General features: G+C 37.9%; 1 protein-coding gene across 1 annotated transcript in view; it reads left to right on the forward strand.

The window, feature by feature from the left end:
* Bmt2 (base methyltransferase of 25S rRNA 2 homolog) overlaps positions 1-19,209 on the forward strand; it is a gene marked incomplete at its 5' end in the record, with an annotated part of 49,556 nt that overhangs the window by 24,670 nt on the left and 5,677 nt on the right. Inside the window, one exon of the mRNA XM_027389705.2 lies at positions 4,005-4,175. Coding sequence (XP_027245506.2) covers positions 4,005-4,175 — 171 coding nt within the window. The remainder of the gene's footprint in view (positions 1-4,004; positions 4,176-19,209) is intronic.

The following is a 19,209-nucleotide window of genomic DNA, read 5'->3' on the forward strand; positions in this document are numbered from 1 at the left end:
TACTTTACTAGAGTTTTATTCACTGCCAATTTTAAGTTTTATTGCATACTGGCCAGATAGGATTCGTGGAATTTTCTGTATTTTTAGGTTGGTTTTGGGTCCCAGGAGGTGGTCTATATTAGAGAAGCTTTCATGTGCTTCTGAATAGAATGTATATTCTTTGGTGTTCGGTTAGAATATTCAGTGGTTATTTCTTAAGTCCATTTGATATAATATCTTAAATTCTGAGATTTCTCATTTTGTTTTTCTGTCAGCCAGTTTGTTTCTTTTGTTCAGATATCCTAACTATTGGAGAAAGTAAGGTGTTATAATCACCTACTTAGCTATAATTGGGGTTTGTGTTAATTTTTGTCTGGATGCATCAGAGTTTGGTGCATTTATGTTTAGTATTTTATTATTTTCTTAACTAGTTGGTATCTTGATTGTAATGAAGTTCCCATCTTTGTCTCTTAATTACTTTTTAAATTTTATTTTAATTTCATTTTACATTTCAATCACAGTTCTCCCTCCCACCCCTCCTCCTGCCCCCTCACTTCCTGCCTTCCCTTGCCTCCCCCCAGCTCATCCCCCATTCATTCCTCCCACAGGGTGAGGGCTCCCATGAGGAGTCAACAAAGCCTGACCCATTATGTTGAGGCAGCACCAAGCCCTTCCCTCCTGCATTAAGGCCTAACACAGCCTCCCACCATAGGGAATAGGCTCCTACAAGCTAGCTTGTGCGCCAGGGTTAGATCCTGGTCCTACTATCGGGGTCCCTCAGATAGACCAAGCTACACAACTGTCTCCCACATGCAGAGGTCCTACCTTGGTCCCATGGAGGCTACAGGGCTGTTGGTCTAGAGTTCATGAGCTCCCATGAGCTTGGTTCATCTGTCTCTGTAGATTTCTCCATCATGATCTTGACCTCCCTTGCTCATATATTCCCTCCTCCCTCTCGTCAACTGGATTCCTGGAGCTCTGCCTGGTGTTTGGTTGTGGAATTCTGCATCTGGTTTTATCAATTACTGGATGAAGGCTCTATGATGATAGTTGGGGTATTCACCAATCTGGTTACAGGTAAAGGCCAGTTCAGGCACCCTCTCTACTACTGCTAGGAGTCTTAACTGGGATCATCAGCCTTGTGAATTCCTGGGAATTTCCCTAGCACCAAGTTTCTCCCTGACCCATAATGGCTCTCTCTATCAAAATCACTTTCATCACTCTGTCCCTCCCCCAACTCAAGCATCCCATTCCCTTTCATTGTCATCCACTATCCTCTCCCCTTTACCACCCCGCTCTGCCCCCAGTTTACCCAGGAGAGCTCATCTAATCCCCCTTCCCAGCGCCATGAGATGGCACAGGGGTTAAGAGCACCAATTGCTCTTCCTAAGAACCTGGGTTCAATTGCCAGCAACCACATGGCGGCTCACAATTCCAGCTGTAGGGGATCTAATACCCTCTTCTGGTCTTCTTCCTACACCCCAAATGCATGTGGTGTACAGACATACATTCCAGCAAAACACCCTTATGCATGAAAATAAATAAAAAATTGATTACTTTCACTTTGGAGTATATTTTGTTACAGTTTAGATAGCTATGCTTCCTTGCTTCCCGGAATATGTGTTTTCCATCCTTTCATTTTAAGATGGTACCTATTTTTCAAGCTCCGTTTCTTGTGGAAAATAGAAAGATGGAGTTTGTTTCTTACTCCACTCAGCTAGCCTATGTCTTGATTGGAGAATTGAGATGATTGATGTTTATTGTTGGAAGGTTTATGTAGCTTGCAATAATTTTGTTGTTTGCAGGTTTGTGTCTTTAGTTGTGCTTTGTAGTTCATTAATTTCTTCATTTGCTTTCTTTCTAGAGTCTTGGCTATATTTAGTCTCTTGTCCATTAGAACTGTTGCTTCCAGTATTCTGCTTAATGTTTTGATTATTGTAATTGGATATGAATTTTTTTTTAGACTATTTGGATCAAGGAAGTTTTCTTTCTCCTTCAACTGTGGCAAAGAGTTTTGCTGGTTATAGTAGTGTAGGTTGACAGTTTTCAAAGTTCCCATTGAAAAATCAACTGTTACTCTCATGGTTTTTCCTTTATGTGTAAGTTTTTTGGTCTTTCAACTTTCAACCTTTGTGTTTGTTCTATATATTAAGTGTTTTAACTATGATATGTAGAGCTTGCATTGGTTTTTGCTGCAATCACCCATAGGGTGTTTCTTTTCTGGTCTTGTCTGTTTGTTGCTTTGTGCACTTCTTGTATATGTATGTGATGTGTATGTGTGTCTTTCCTTAGTTTGAGGAAGTTTTCTTCGATGGTCTTATTGATGATCTGATCTATACCATTAACCCATGATGCTCCCCCCTCATAGTGCTCCATATTTCTTGCATATTCATTTCTTGTGCTTTAATTTTTTTTTAAAGATTTACTTATTTATTATGTATACAGTGTTCTGCCTGCGTGTGTCCCTACAGGCCAGAAAAGGGCACCAGACTACATTACAGATGGTTGGGGAGCCACCATGTGGTTTCTGGGAATTGAACTCAGGACCTCTGGAAGAACGGGCAGTGCTCTTAACCCCTGAGCCATCTCTCCAGCCCCCAATTTTTTTTCAAATATTCTTTACTTGTTTGGTCTAGACCCCCTACCCTAAATTTGTGTGCTTCTATTCTGTATTCTGCTTGATTTTTTCTATTTGTGAGAGTTTCCCCTGAGCTTTCTAATTGAGATACTGAGTTTTTCAATTCCCTCTTCATTTTAGTTTGTGTTTTCTTCAATAGTTTTATCTCATTACTGACTTCTGGTTTCTGAATTACCTTTACCATTTGGCAGTGTATTTGTGTTTTCTTAAACATCACTCTGTTGTTTATTGTACCCTCTTGGCGTTCAATGAATTATTTGCTCATTCTTTAAATTACAGGAATTTTTGATAAAATTTACAATTCTTCTAAATTCTGTCATGGGATTCATCTGGGTAGTTCTCAGAACAGTTCTGTAGGACTGGTGAGTTTGATATAAGATATATCGTCTTGGCCATTTGTCTTGCTTTTTGTGAGTTGACCCAGGCGTGTGAACTTCCTCATTGGTTGTGTGTCTGATGTGAGAATTGGGCCTGCCTTAGATTGGGTTACCACAGGAGCTGTATGACTAGAACTAGGCAAGATAGAGCTGATGATCAGGTGTTGAAGTGGACCAGGCAAAGATGACTCCTAACCACAGGTCTGGAGCTACAGCAGTGGGTAAAAAGAAGTTTGGGACAACTAAAGAACATCTCCCCCATTAAAGATGGATCACAAACAAAGCAGATTCAAAGCCGGCCTGACAAGCAGATTGGAACTAAGGCCATTGGTGTGAAAATGACAACCGGAAGGATGAATGATGGGATAAAGACAGAAACTCCTCATCCAGCCAGCAAAGGTGGCATTTGATTGAAAAGGGGTCAGTGGTCATAGCTTGCAAGTCTGGAGCTAGGCTTGTATAGCAAATAGATGGCAAATAGATGATGGAAGGGATAGCAAATAGAGAAGCAACTTACCTAATGATGGTGGCTCAGGAACCGGCCTATTTAATATTTTTTTTCAATAATAATGCTTTTTTTTTTTTGAAATTCTAATTGTATTAATCGGGGTTCTTGAGGGGAACAGAACTGACAAAATGAATGAATCAATCAATTAAATATATAAATAAATATATAAATGGGATTTATTAGAGTGCTTTACAGGCTGTTGTCTAGTTAATCCAGCAATAGCAGTCCTACCAATTAAAAAGTTCAAGATCCAGTAGTTGTTCAGCCCACAAGGCTGGTGTCTCTAGTCTTCTGTGTATGTCAGGATCCTAAAGAAGTAGTAGGCTCTAATAGCAATGAAGGAACGAGCCAGGGAGCCCAGGGGCAAGCAGGCAAAGAGCAGGTGCTTCCTTCTTCCCTGTCCTTCCTGTAGGCTGCCAGCAGAATGTGTGGCCCAGATTTAAGGTGGTTCTCCTACCTCATCACATAATGTTTTAAAATACAACTTTTTTTTTATTTTTAGTATATGCAGAGAGTATTTCCAAAATGGTGGGAAGAGAAAAGCACTTGAGAAAGATGAAAAAAGAGCCGTACTTGCCACTAAGACCACTCCAGCCTTAAACGTGCACGAGTCTTCTAAACTTGAAGGTCACTTAACAAACCTCAGCTTTACAAGCCCTGAATTTATAACTGAGTAAGTATACCTCATCTGTTTCAGTCAACATATCCCTAGGTAGCAGTGTGAATGTGAATAGTGCAATAGGATGGTTTACACAGTGTAAAATAGTGTAATAGTCAATATTCAGTAGCAGGCCATTTATTTTCTACTCTGGTATGTGTACATTTGAGAAACAAAAATTTATATTATGGTTAAGTATATTAAGTATAGGGAAACTTCGTGTTTCTATAGCATATGTTGTCCTTTTAAAAATGAAAAAGTGTGGTTTATTAAATGTTATGACAACTGTATTTGTTGTGACAATTAAAGTTATTATGTCAATACAAAGAATCAGAGCAATGAAAGCCAATTAAACTGTTTGAAGTATTTAGCCTAAGAAATGACACTAAGAAATGACAAATAAAAAAGTATTAATACTAGCCAACCATCATCATGTTATTGTTGAATTGAAAATGTGCTGGTTGGTGATTGAGGTGTGTGTGTGTGTGTGTGTGTGTGTGTGTGTGTGTGTGTGTGTGTGCACATATAGGTATAAACTTCCAAGTTCATGAGTATTATAGTGTAGTTAATCATTAGTATAAAGTTACCCATGCAACTTATTGTCAGAGTAAATTTTGGTGTCATATAAAATTTTATTAATTGCTTGAGAGTTGTAGAAACATTCTTGATAAATGGTGGAAACAAATAACAGCAAAATTAAATGCTTAAATAATTTCAGAACTGTTGATGCTAGCATAGCATTATCTTTAGTTACTTGGACCTTATTCTGGGTTGAAAGCATTACCTAGTTATGAGTACTTTTTTCTTTTCTTTTTTTTTTTGTTTTTGTTTTTGTTTTTGTTTTTCAAGACAGGGTTTCTCTGTGGCTTTGGAGGCTGTCCTGGAACTAGCTCTTGTAGACCAGGCTGGTCTCGAACTCACAGAGATCTTCTGCCTCTGCCTTCTGAGTGCTGCGATTAAAGGCGTGTGTCACCAACCAACACACCATTGATTGGTTCACTAGGAAAGAACAAGTCATTTTTAACTTAATATTATTGCAAAGCCTATAATGACTTATCAAACATCTTGTACTTTAGATGTTATGAAATAGCTAAAGTATTTTTAAAGTGTTAGCTAAGGCTATAGCTTAGAGAGAACACTTGCCTAGCATCTGTGAGGTCCTAGGTTCAATCCCCAATTCTGCCAAATAAATAAAATGTTGCTGAGGATAAGCACTACCTCAAAACAGGTAGCCATGAAAAACATCAGTTCTACTATGTGGTTCTCTATTATGTAGTTATAGCTATATGGTTCTTTAGCTGTAGTCTCTGAGATCCCCTTATATCTGCCATATTTTTCATTGATTCTTTAAACATAAGTTTTTTTTTTGTTTTTTTTTTTTTTTAGGTCTCTAAATGCTTTTTAAATTTTTGTTTTTGAGATGGGACCTTGTTATTTTGCTCATTTGGCCTTGAATTCCTGGGTTCAAGCAACCCTTGCCTCATCCTGTCATGTAGCTGAGACTACATGTATGCTTCATACATCTGGCCCTTTTACAATCACTGCCCTGAGATTTTTATCTAAAAAATCTTACCTTTGTACTCACTCAAAGTTAGCTTCTATTTACTGCTTTCTTGCTGAGTGTGGGCCACACTTTTATATTTTTCTTTGCATATTTTTCAGTGTTCTGTTGGCATCTGATCATTGCTCATAATGTAATACAAAACTTGTCATTTGGGGTTTTCGCCTAAGAAGGGGGTTGAGTAAAAAGGGTTGGTCTCTCTCTCTCTCTCTCTCTCTCTCTCTCTCTCTCTCTCTCTCTCTCTCTCTCTCCCTCTCCGTCTCCCTCCCGTCCTCCCTCTCATCTCCTCCCTCCCTCCCTCCTTCTCACCCTCCTGTCCCCGCTCCTCTCTTCCTTTCCTTTGTCTCTTTTGCTTTTCTCCTAGATGTAATTGATCAAATTCTGTTGTTTGTATAAGCTGATGTCTGTGTTGCTTCTTTTTTAGTTGATTGTTTTAAGCCAGTTTTCTAGAGTTTGTATTGATTAAACTGTGGTGATATATTATTTATGATTTATTAAAGCTTGCCTGAGGATTCAGAAGGCAAAGCCAACCTCAAGCTATAAAGAGCAGGCAGTGGTGGCACACACCTTAAATGCCAGGACTCGGGATTAAGAGGTAGATGGATCTGTTAGTTCAAGGCCACACTGACTACACAAGATTAATCCAGTCCTAAAAGAAACAGCTTACACCAACATGATCTCAACACGTGGGATCACATGCCTTTAATCCCAGCACTAGGGAAGTATATAAGGCAGGAGCAGGATCTCAGAGCTTCCATTCATTCTCCAGCCACATTGAGGATAGGGCAGCATTCTGAGAGTAGTCTCGAGCCATGTCGAGGAGAGCATAGCAGTCTGAGTGAATCTGAGGAGCAGTGAAGTTGGGAGCAGTTTGAAGATCTCCCCTTTGATCTGAGCTGAGGTAGAGGTAAGAGCAAGTGGCTGGCTGCTTTGCTTTTTTGATCTTCAGCTTGAAGCTTGAACCCCAATACCAGTCTCTGGCTCATTTATTTCTCATGGTACAGTAACCACTGATAGAAGTTGTCTTCAAATACTCTGGGCCAGGATGACTTCCATTTTCTGCATGTCAGCATGTCAGTGTATGTGTTGAGTGAGGAGGATATTTAAAATGTAAACAGTATGCAAACCAACCTCATCCTTCACTTTCTGCTGCTCCCTCTTGAGGGCCCACTACTCTGCCTTCTAAGCTATGGTCTTCTGGAGGGCTTTTCTAGTTCCTCAACGTCTACTTCACTTTTTAGGATCTTGCTGCTAAATTTCTGATTTATCTTCTAGTCTGAAGTTCAGCCTGACCAAGACTAGCATATCAATCTAAGACTAGCATGCCTGTTGACTGTCCCTGTTTGTTCCAACCCAGTTTACTTTGTTCACTGAGAATATGCTATAAAAATTTCCACCCCACACTCCAATCCAGTTCCGCCCCATCCAGCAGGAAAGTTGCTGCAGCTTCCCAGCCAGCTTTCTCCAGGAGGGATCGGAGGGTTTCCTTTCATAAAGCAGGTAGAACAGAAACAAGAACAGCTCCAGGTAGCATAGCACAGATGCTCTGTGCTCTTAACCTCCATTCAACTTTTTTTCATGACAGACAATCTTCACCCTACTTGCCTCTCCATTCAACCCTTGGACTATTTGTTTTTCATGGCCTTGTCCAACCTTATAGGTACTTCTTGAAGAATAGATCTGTTGATGTGTTTAGTTACTTTCCTCATTTCTGTCATAAAATACATGGCAAAAGTAATATAAGGAAAGACCTATTTTGGCTACAGTTCAAGGATACAATCAGTCCTCTTGATCAGGGGAGGCATGACAGTAGGGCTTGAGGCAAGTGCTTTGCTGCATTCACATTGGGAAGCAGAGAATGACAAATGCTAAGGCATCAATGAGCCTTCTGTCTTTATTCATCCCAGAACTCAACTTGGAATGCACACAATTCAGATGGATTGTCTCACCTCAGGGACTCTAATGTAGATGACCCCTCCAAGAATGCCCAGAGGCTAACCTGATCTCTAATCTCGGCAATGCCCTTTAGACAGGTTCAGGGGATTGTTCTCTAGAAGATTCTAGACCCCCGCCATGCTAACAGGCAACATTAACCATCAGAGTCAGCCTTTGCCATGGTCAACTAAAGTGGTGAATAACTGATACGAAATCCATAAGGTTAGGATAACTTTTAATAGATAAATGCCAGCCAACAGCAAGCCAGAGTGTGCCAAAGCAGCAAGGCGAGAGAGCTCCCATGTGCCTTGTCTGTCCCTTTAAAACCTCTCCCACCTCACCCTGACCATCACCTTGACCACACTCTGATGGGCGTGGTCAAGCACACCTATAGCCAGTCCTTAGGAGGCGTAGTTACCATGTCTCCCTACAGTCAACTATTAGTTTTAAAGGGAAAATGTATTTAAAGTATTTAAACGTGGTTGGTAAAGGCCTGGATTTATGTTATATGACATTAAGCATTGATTGAGAGTGACTTTCCCAAAGATGACTATGTCTAGGTATTTTTCCATCCCAACACTGTAGGAACTGGGACCCAAACATTCAAATATATGACTCTGGGGCCCATCCTCATTCAAACCACCACACCAATATTGTTTAACTTTTCTTATACATTTATTGTAGTGCTTATATTAAAAATCGCTATTAGAGATTTTCCTGACTATCAATAAAATAAAGCTATGAAAATATTGTATGTGAAGATTATAAATAAAAGGGAAATGGTCCCTCAAACCTGGTTACATTTTTTTCTCCATGTTTTTTACTTAAATTAGAAACAAGATTGTTTTATATGTCAATCCCAGTTCCCTCTCCCTCCTCCCCTCCCCCCCCCAGCTAACACCCTACCTATCCCATACCCTTTTTTCTCCCCAGGGAGGGTGAGGCCTTCTATGGGTGGTCTTCAGAGTCTGTCATATCCTTTGGGATAGGGCCTAGGCCCTCCCCCATGTGTCTAGGCTGAGGGAGTATTCCTTTATGTGGAATGGGCTCCCAAAGTCCATTCCTATGCTGGGGATAAGTACTGATCTGCTACAAGAGGCCCCATAGATTTCCAAGACCTCCTCACTGACACCCAAGTTCATGGGGTCCAGATCAGTCCTATGCTGGTTTCCCAGCTATCAGTCTGGGGACCATGAACTCCCCCTTGTTACATTTTACGTGCACTTCTTCCCGAGCTTTCTGTAAGAAATTCATGAGGTTTTGTGCAGTAAACACTATGTCCATACAGAACTTTGTAAACTCTTTTCTGTGCTAATAAAACAGGCATTTTTGCATAGTATTCCTCATAAAAATTTCCATGTGTGTGCCTCAGTGTAATGATCCAAATCTGTTAGATATTAAGAAAAATACATGTCCTATATGATTATCTGTTACTAAATAGAGTATATGTAAAAAAAGACAGGATATGATTGTCTACCTAGGATCGTTGTAGAAGCTTCTAGGCTCTTGCCCATGATTGTTGAATTGAGTTCATTTGTCCAAACTTACCAGCATTAAACGTTTTCACGTTTTTGTTTTTTCCATATTGACAATGGAATAAATTGTCAATCCCTTGTATTAGTATATAAAACTATTAATGCAAATGTGTGCACTTGAACCTGAATGTAAAAGTTTTCATATAGTTCGCTATATGCTAATTAGGTAAGTTTGTAAATACCTAGTCAGGAGGCTTAGCAAAATTATCAAGATAGCAGTTCTGATTTAAAACAATGCATTTTAGAAAATTTAAAGCCAGTTCTGCCAAAACAATACATAAATAGAAATCTATGTCATTTTCACAGCTTATCTTGTTGTTAACATGTTGCAGATTTTATATCTAAGCATAATGCAAATAATTACACTTATTTACTGTGTTCATAACAGTTGGGAAGAGAATTTTTTCCTTCATTTTAGTAGTTGCTTAGTTGATAACCTTGGTTAATATCTAACTTACTGAGTCTGTAAATAAATAGACAAAAAATTGATCTGCCTTCCAAATACGATTTTTATACATATAGATTAGTACAACCTTCTTAGTTAACTTTCTATTGTTGTGATAAAAATCAAAATGACCAGGCCGGGTGTTGGTGGCACACGCCTTTAATCCCAGCACTCGGGAGACAGAGGCAGGCCAATCTCTGTGAGTTGGAGGCCAGCCTGGTCTCCAGAGCGAGTGGCAGGATAGACTCCAAAGCTACACAGAGAAACCCAACAACAACAACAACAACAACAAAATGACCAAAAGCTACTTGGAGAGAAATGGTTTATTTAGTTTACCCTTCCGTGTAACAGTTCTTCACTGAGTGAAGTCATTGCAGGAACTTGGAGGTAGGAACTGATTCAGAGGCCGTGGGGGATGGTGCTTACTGACTTGATCCTCATGGCTTGTTCTGCCTGCTTTCTTATAATATCCAAGACCACCTGTCCATGAGTGGAACTGCCCCCTAGAGTGTTGAGCCTGCCTAAATAAATGATTAGTTAAGAAATGCCCTCCCCCACCCTAGGCTTGCCCACAGACAAATTTGTTGGAGAGATTTTTCTCAAGTGAGATTCTTCCCAAATGACTCTAGCTAGTGTTGAGAAACACAGACCTTCACACCCATCATCAGAGAAATTTCTTGTTAAAGTGGTTGGTGGTTGACACACAGATTCACAACTGGGCAAAGTACAAATAATAGGTGACTGTGGAGTGCTGAGCCCCAAATGAGACTTCTGTTAGATCACCCCCTACCCACAAGCCTTAAGGAACAGCATGGAAGATAGAGCAGGACAGTTCTAAGAAGCAGAGGTCAAGGACTGTTGTGAATGTTTTCAGGATATGACAGGATCATTGTACTCACAAACTCACAGCATCTGTGGCTGCCTATACAAGATGAGCACAAGATCAAGCTAGTCAGCATTCCAGCATGGGTGGGAAGAGACACTCACAAGGGCCCACTTATCCCAGAGAGCTATTGAGAGTTGATGACTGTGGGTAGAAAGCGAGTCAATTTTTCTTAAGGGGCATGGCCTATCTTAGGTTATCCATATCCCAGTACATAGCCTTATGTCTGTGCAACAGTAACTGAACATGGTGGCTTATAAATTTCTTGGTTGGTTGGTTTTGTTTTTTTTTTTTGGGGGGGGGCGGGGGGGGTTCTCTATCTAACATCCCTGGATGACCTGAAACTCACTTTGTAGATGAGACTGGTCTGTATCCTCTTGTCTCTGCCTCCCAAGTGCTGAGATAAAGGCATGCGCCACCACCACCCTGCAGTGGGCTATATGGGCATATGAAATTGGAAAGCAAATACGAAGGCCTGAGGGAAGGTGGAAGAAGGGTTATAATCAAAATACACTGCATGAATGTATGCAAATCAAAGGACAGAGAAATTTAAAAGACTTAATACTATATACTCTTCAAGCTACTCTTTAAACAATGGGAATATTTAAAATCCCAAAGCTCTGACCTTTCATAGTATTGGTTGTCAAGAATGAATACAGTAATGATGATCTAGATTCAAATATCATTTGGATAACAACTCTGTTGGGAAATCATCATGAGACCAGAACCGTGATCAAACTTCTGTAATATACTGTATTAAAGGAAAATCATGACTACAAAGTGTTTCCTGTTGAAATAAATGCTGTTCAGAGGAACATTTTAAATAAATGCGCCTTCTTAGTAAGAGTTTTAAATCACTTAAACATTTTACTAATCTCAGATTATAAGATTTTTAATATAATTCTGTGAAGTATATCCTCAGTATCATTTAGAATTACTGCCTGAAACAAATCATTATTACTTGGTAACTGGAAGTTAATTTAACTTAATCTAATGTAAACACAAAGCTAGTGAGACTTTACACAAAACTATAGAAAAATAATTTAAGGAATGGAGTCTTCAGTATTTTCTTTTGAAATAACAAATTGCTGTTTTTGCCGTAAGATACAAACTAATTGGCTATTCTTGGCTGTAACAACTAAGATGTCATTGACCTTGAGATATTTGTACAATTTTAAGGGTGACAACTAAATTTTATTGATTTGAAGTTCAATTGGGAGGTTCCTAGTAGGCTAATAGCAATCTTTAAGTGTGATGGTGAGTGGAAAGGTTAAGAGAAAAATACCTGGAAATGCAGATTGAGAGGTCTACCCAGCTGACTACAGTACGTGTTAATTGTGTACCTCTGTGTAGTGATCTGATTTTTCATTATCCTAAATCACCTAAATAAATATTCTAAAGTTAACATAATCATATTAACAAAACTGTAAGACAGAGAGTAGCCCTCAGGCTCCTGCCCAGATGTTCATGCGGGTTACAGAATTTTGATGGAAGGGAAGATACAGAATTACAGTTTGAATCATCACATATGTATTTCCCCATGAAGACCTCTGTCCTTTGTAAATTTTGTAGTAATTAAATTTTCTCTTTAATAATTTTATACATGTGCATGATGCACTCTGGTTATTTTCACCCCACTCTGTCTTCTCCCTCCTTCCCATTTGCCCTGTCTCTTCCTATTACTCTTTTCCCACATTCAGGTCTCTTCTGTCTTTTTGTTTTCTTTGTTCTTCTGGGGATGACCAGGGTCATCTGTGTGGACTTGAGGTTGGAGCTGTGTTTTGGATCCTGGTGGGTCCACACTGCATGCAGGACTGAATTTTATCTATTCAGAACTACTCCTTAGTCATTGGGCCATGATAATTAAAACTACTTTGAGGGTCCGCCTCATCCCAAGTTAGAATAACTATCATCAAGTAATCTGCCCAGTGTTAGAGAGGACATGGGAAAAGAAGAATCCTCGTTCACTGCTGGTGGGTTTGCAAATTAAGTCAGACATGATGGAAATTCCTCAAAAAAATTATTTAAAATTAACTGCCACATAACCCAACTCTTCTACTGGACATATCCCCAGAGTATTCCATATCCTACCACAGAGGTATTTATACATCTCTGCTTATTGCTCCTCTCTTTACTATAGCAAGGAAATAGAACAATCTAGATGTCCCGCTAGAAGAATCAATAATGAAAATGTATGTGTACAAGATGGAATATTGTTCAGCTATAAAGAAAAAATGAAAGCATGAGATTTGCAATAACAAAGTGCACTGAGAATGTATATTGAGTTAGGTCAGCCAATTTCAAAGGAAACAGCCACATTTTCCCCCCTTGTGATCATAGCCTATATGTAAGCAGCTGCTTGATGTAGGTGTAATGTAACATTTAGAAAAGAAACCAAGAAAGGATAATATTATGCAAAGACAGAGGATGAAATTGAGGCAAAAGGACAAGAGTTGTGAAAGAGGATACAAAGTACAAAACTAATTGTTTTCCTAGTCTCAACTGTGTTGTAGGTATTTTTGGTGTGTGTGTGTCTGTGTCTGTGTCTGTGTATAGAGGAAACAGGCACAAAAATAATAACTATTTGAAAAGATGTCTGTAAAGTTTATAGTTGAAGAGCAGAAAATCCATGAATGAATGAAGTATTAAATAGGCTCAGCAACCAGAACACATAAGAATGAAAAATTTCCATTCATTTAAAAGAGTAGTATTTGCTAATTGGTAATGTTTTCTTGCTCTCTGCTAGGTAACAGGGAAATCAGGAAAAACAAGTGTTAAGATTTTAAAAAAGAAAGTATGATATAAAGGAGATGAATTTATGTGGAGTTACAGATATCTTAGTTTATGTTTAATTTTTCAGTTATATATTTCTGTATTGCCATTTTTGGTTGTTTAATAGTATACTTAGTCATTTGCAAGTATATGGTTTTGATAGGGATAGAGAGCATCATAACTCAGTGGTTGAACACCTGACAAGCATACATGAGGCCCTGAGTTCAGTGCCCCATACTAACCCAAACAAGCAACAGAAAACATGGTACTATTCACAGAAAATCTGTGGTTTGTTGTAGATAGTACCAATAGCGATTTGGAAGAAAAACTAACTAATTTCTATTTTTATCTTGAAGTGCAGTTCAAGATGCATGAAATTAAAGTTTCTGAGTATTCTTACATGGCTTAAAAGCCACCCATTCTGTAATGTAAAAATAACATCTATTAAATAAATAGATATAATGCCAAAAAAGTACATCACAGGTTGAATATCAAAATGGTTAGGAACATAAGTTCTTTAGATTTCTGATTTTTCTTTTGAAGGAATTATATACATATCCAACAAGATAGCTTAGAAATGGAACCCAGGTGGGACATCAGATTCATTTTTCTTAGGACACATAGCTTAGAATTTAATTGTTACCCTGTAGTAACATTATGCTTTTGACTATGACTCACCATGTAAGGTCAGTTGTGGAATTTTCCACCTAAGGCATCATGTCCAGAGTTCAATGATTCTCAGATTTTGGAGCATTTCAAGTTCTGTTTTTGGAGTAAAGATGCACTTCCTGTTCCATAGTGATGGAAACAGAATGGTTTCCCTTGGTGAAGAGACTAACCTGCTCTGTGTACTGGTGGCCGTTGTTTATGCCTGTGTTCCTGGAAGCCAGTCATGGAGGGACAGGCACTGTGCAGTGATGAGCTCAGTTCATGAGCTGTGCAGTGAGATCCAGTCTCAAAAATGTCCTGAAAACTGGTATTTATAAGGGTTAGGAAATAATAGGAGAAAATTAGATAGCCAGAAGAAAAATTTTCAAAAGAAGAAAATTAATTATATATCATGCTTTAAACAATAAACAACATGTTTCTAATAGATTGTACATATGTTGTAATCCTGGATATGAATGATACTGAGAGCTGGACAATTTTCTGTTTGAGTAGTACTCATAAATTTTACTGTTCCTATTAAGATGACAAGCTGTTATCTTTGGCATTGTTCCAGTTTTCGAGACCTGCAAAAACAAGTTTCATTTACAGTGGAATGCAGGGAAAAACATGAACTCCAATTTTCTTTTTTTATTTATTGAAAATAGTTTTTTTCATACAATATATTCTGGTGATGGTTTCTGTCTCTCAACTCCTAGCATATCTCCCTAACCACCCAAATCCATGACCTTTTGCTCTCCTTCTTATTAGAAAACAAACATATATAAAATAATAATGATAAACAGATAAAAAAACAAACAGGAATAAGGTAAAAGCAAATAAGTAAATAGAAAAAAAAAAAAGGAGCCCAAGGAAAAGTACAAGAAAAACACATAGACTCGGAGACACACATATTTGTAAACACAGAAATCCCATAAAAACACAAAATCAGAAAACATAATATACAAGCAAAAGACCTATAGAGTTTCAAAACCATGCCTACACAAAATATTAAGAAACACACACACATACCTCCAAAAATACCATTGAGTTAATTTTATCTTGGCCATCTCCTGTATCTACTGCTGGGCATGGGCCCTCCCTTAATTGTAGTTTGAATACCCAGTGAGACTCCATTGGAGAAAACCAATTTTTCCTTTGCAAGTATTTATCAACTGGAGGTAGCTTCTAGGCTAAGGATGGGGACTTGTGTCCATTTCTGTCCCATCTCAGCACTGTGCCCCTATCTGGCTTAGACCTGTGCAGGCCCTGTGTATGCTTCCACAGTCTTTGTGAGTTTATATATTCATCAGTCCTGTTATATAAGAAGGTCTTGGTTTCCTGCATCCTTTCTGGCTCCTACAATCTTTCTGCCTCATTTTCGGCAGGGTTCCCTGACCCCTGAGGGGAAGGATTAGATGGAGACATCCCATTTAGGACTGAGTTTTCTCAGGCCTCTCACTCTCTACACTTTGCCCAGTTATGAGTCTCTGAATTTATGAATTCCAATCTTCAAATATTTTATTCTATCTAATAAGATTCCTGCTTTGCTTGCAACCTCACTGTTTTGTATATATATATATATATATATATATATATATTTAACATCGTTTGGAAGACTTGAAAAGAAGGGAAAAATCATATAAGAAAACATACATACAAATGAAAAGTTTGACTAATGTGTGTATGTGTGTGTTAAAGGGAGAGAGATCGCTTGAGCATGAGAATTTTTAAATGATTGTGAGATTTAGTTTTCAGGTGTATACAGGATCAGATCTGTAGTGCATAACCCAATTTCAGTCAGTGACTCATATATTTTGGGTCTAAACCTTCTACAATGAAACTTGTGAGATAGCTGCCCCTGTATAAAGTACTACAATAGGAACTGAAACTACAAATTATTAACATCCCTATGGGATTTTCAGCCCTCTACCCGCCCTTGTTTGTCTCAGCAGCTATTGGAGAGCCTTCCTTTTCCTCCCCAGTTGCTCCCTGTGTATTACTTTTCTGATGAAGACTCCCCACCTAATTGTGGGTTTGCCAAAGTCAAAGCAGACATCTTCAGCCAAAGTGTTTCACAGAATCGTGAGGTGTTGCCTTGCACCAAGCGTTAGAATACACTCAATATTCAATTTATTCTTATAAAAATCATGGCCAGTTTCTCAGGATTAACTGTATCTAAGGGTATGCCTATGGAAGAATATATACATTTAATTTTAAGAATATCCTTCATGTTTTTTGGTTTGATAGTCTTCATGTATTAGTCTACATTTGTAATACCCATCTGCTCTCAGTTTGGCTCTTTGTATAAAAGGGCTTGTTAAAATAATTCAGAAAGCAGTGCATTTGTATAGCAGTTCCCTGCATTATATTCATGCTGTGTGATTGAAGGACAGTGACTATCTTATCATTGTGTCTTTGAAACCTGTTGAATGCCTGGCATACAAGCATGCAGTTTGTGTTTAAATAAATGAGAGAAGAAACATGGGCATAATTGAATAAAATAAACAGTTGAGGATTGTTATTTCTGGAAAATACTGTGTTTTAAACCGAAGAATGTTCTTAAGAACTTAACTAAAATTAAGTGTGGGCCTTTACGGTGACATGTTCATAAAAATTATGAAGACCTTTGGATTTTTCCCTCAGTTCTCTAGAGAATTGATTTTTGGATTTTAACAAAAAAAAATTATATACAGTTTTTATTTAAGCCATGAATGTTAGCAGGCACAGCAGAGAACTTTAAACTACAAATGGGTAAGTGTGAAGGAGTAGAGTCTTTCAGGATGACTTGTCTTCCTCTATCTTAAAACTTCTAAATCCTGTCGTTTGCCTTCAAAGCACTCGAGGAAAAACCTATCTCCAAAAATTTTTGTTCTGTTATGTATTAGCTATAGATTCAATTCATACAGATATAATAGCAGTTCTGAAAATGTTGGGAAGGCTCTGTTTAAAAACAAACAAAACTCATAGTATTCTAAGTTTGTGCATTCTCTCCAAATTACAAGAGAACTGTTAATGTAATGCCAAGCTTTCCTTAGAGCGTAATAGGAGTTGCAAAGGTAAAAAAAGGATTCCTGCACTAAGTGCGTAGCCCAGGGCTGTATAGGCTTCCTAACTCCACACTGTATTAGACTGTAAAGGTCTGCCAGCAGAGAAGATAGAAATGCTACTATATGCCACTGTGCCTGTAAAGCCTAGCATAGTTACCATATGTGTAAAGGAACTTAGTAATCAGTGAACGGAGTCTCTGTTAGAAGAAATTTTGAAATAAAGTATACCCCCAGTTCCCAGTTATGTCATTCTCATGATTGCTTTCACTCTGACTTTATAGCATGGAGATGAATTGAGGCTAAAAACAGAAAAAATTAATACTTTTTGTTGTTACCCTAGAATATCTTTTCAGTCTGTGCACCATATAGTAAGGTGAAATGCCTGGGAATATTTAGAGTAGGATGGGACTCCCAAAACATTCCATGTGGTTCCAAAGAGATGGAACACCAAAATGGTGAAGAATTAACTACTCAAAATGCTCTTCTTTAAAAAAAAAATTCTGTTTTGTTAAAAAAAAAATTATCTTAACATCAGTATCTACTATTTAGCTCCTCCCCTAATAGTATGATAGTTGATCCAGTTTTACTAACTTACATTTCACTACCCAGAGAGAACATGACATCAAATTAAGTAATTGCTTTGAAACTAAAAAAATAAAACATTTTGTTTTTCTCCAATTGCTGGCAACCAAATCCTAGTCATTGGGCATGCTAGGTAAGTGAGCTACATCCAGCCTCAGAGAAAAATATTTTTATGTTTAGCATATTAGAAACCTTAAGACACAAGTTTAGACATATTAATTTTAAAATATGGCAGTATGTAAGGAGACCAACTGTGTTAAAGAGAAAAGCAATCAGTAAGTATAGGCATATTAGTGGTAATGACAAATCTATACATCCATAAAAATTACCAGTGCTCCTGCTGACTAAGCCTCCTTTCAGGAAATTATATTAAGTCACTGTTCAGACTAACTTTGGGGAACAAGGAAAAAACACATTATAGTATGCAAGAAGGAAACTTAACAGTAGGCTTCCACTGTCATTCCTCTGTGGTTTGGATTCCCTTTTGTCCCCTTGTTAATCCACCATAACAAACAAGAAGTTGAACTGTCTCATACAGAGATGATGTTGGGATTGCATTGTAGTCAGTGTTTCTCAAAAGAAACGATCAATGCAATGTGCATATATCATACAGTGAGAAGAATTATTTGAAGAAATTTGTCCCCATGGATATAGAGTTTGCCTGGTTTGTAGTCTGTCATGAAGGGTTAGTATGATGTGAACCCAGGGAATAGGAGATGCTGGAGATCGGGTGTGCAATCATTCTAGAGGCCGAATTTCTTTTTCTTTAGACAGCTGTGTCCTTTTTCTCTTAGCTTTCAACTGATTGGATGCAACCTGCCCATTTGTGCAGGGCAGTCAGCTTTATTCAGAGTAATGATACAAATATTAATCTTATCTTTAAAAACATACATCTATGATAGCTAGACTGGTATTTGATCAAATATCACAGATGAATTGAAGTTCTGATATTGCCTTACCACACTGCCTCATAACTTGGTGTTATTTCTAGTTTTAGCATGAATCTTTTTGAATGTCCCTTATAATATAGTCTTATTGCTAACGTACAAAGAAAAAGGTGATGCCTGCTTTATTAAGTATATAGCTTTCATAAGTAACTCACTGATGTATAATGTTAGTATTTTGAAATTTGTGATCACTTGCAGCTCAACAAAAAGAATTAGCAAATATGCTGAAAATGGAAAGTAGCCTGAAAGTTTTATAGCCATATATCCGCTTATAACCTTTTGTTCCTTAAGTTATCTACCTCTTCACTGTTAACACATTTTTAAAGCTAATTTTTCCAAATATTTTCATTATCTCAATATTAATGTAGGATAACACATGTTCAGTAAATTCAGTTGCGTCTTCCTTTTAAATAAAGGGCAATGATATTTTTATTGCGTGATCTGTTTATTAATTTTGAATGTCAAAGAAATTGGCATTCTAGGACATGCTTGTAATTGTCACACTCAGGGGGCTGCGGCAGGAAGATTGTGAATTGAAGGTTCTGCTGGTTTGGGAAATGAGGAATACTTGCAAACAATAAGAAAGTTCCCAGATTTAAAGAATTGTATTTTATTAATTGTTTTTCTTTGGTTCATTTAAGTTATCGAGACAAGTTAAAGTGAAATCCAAAGATAAATATAATTGTATTGACAA

This window comes from Cricetulus griseus (assembly GCF_003668045.3).
Source record: "Cricetulus griseus strain 17A/GY chromosome 1 unlocalized genomic scaffold, alternate assembly CriGri-PICRH-1.0 chr1_0, whole genome shotgun sequence".
In the NCBI taxonomy this organism is placed as follows: Eukaryota; Metazoa; Chordata; class Mammalia; order Rodentia; family Cricetidae; genus Cricetulus; species Cricetulus griseus.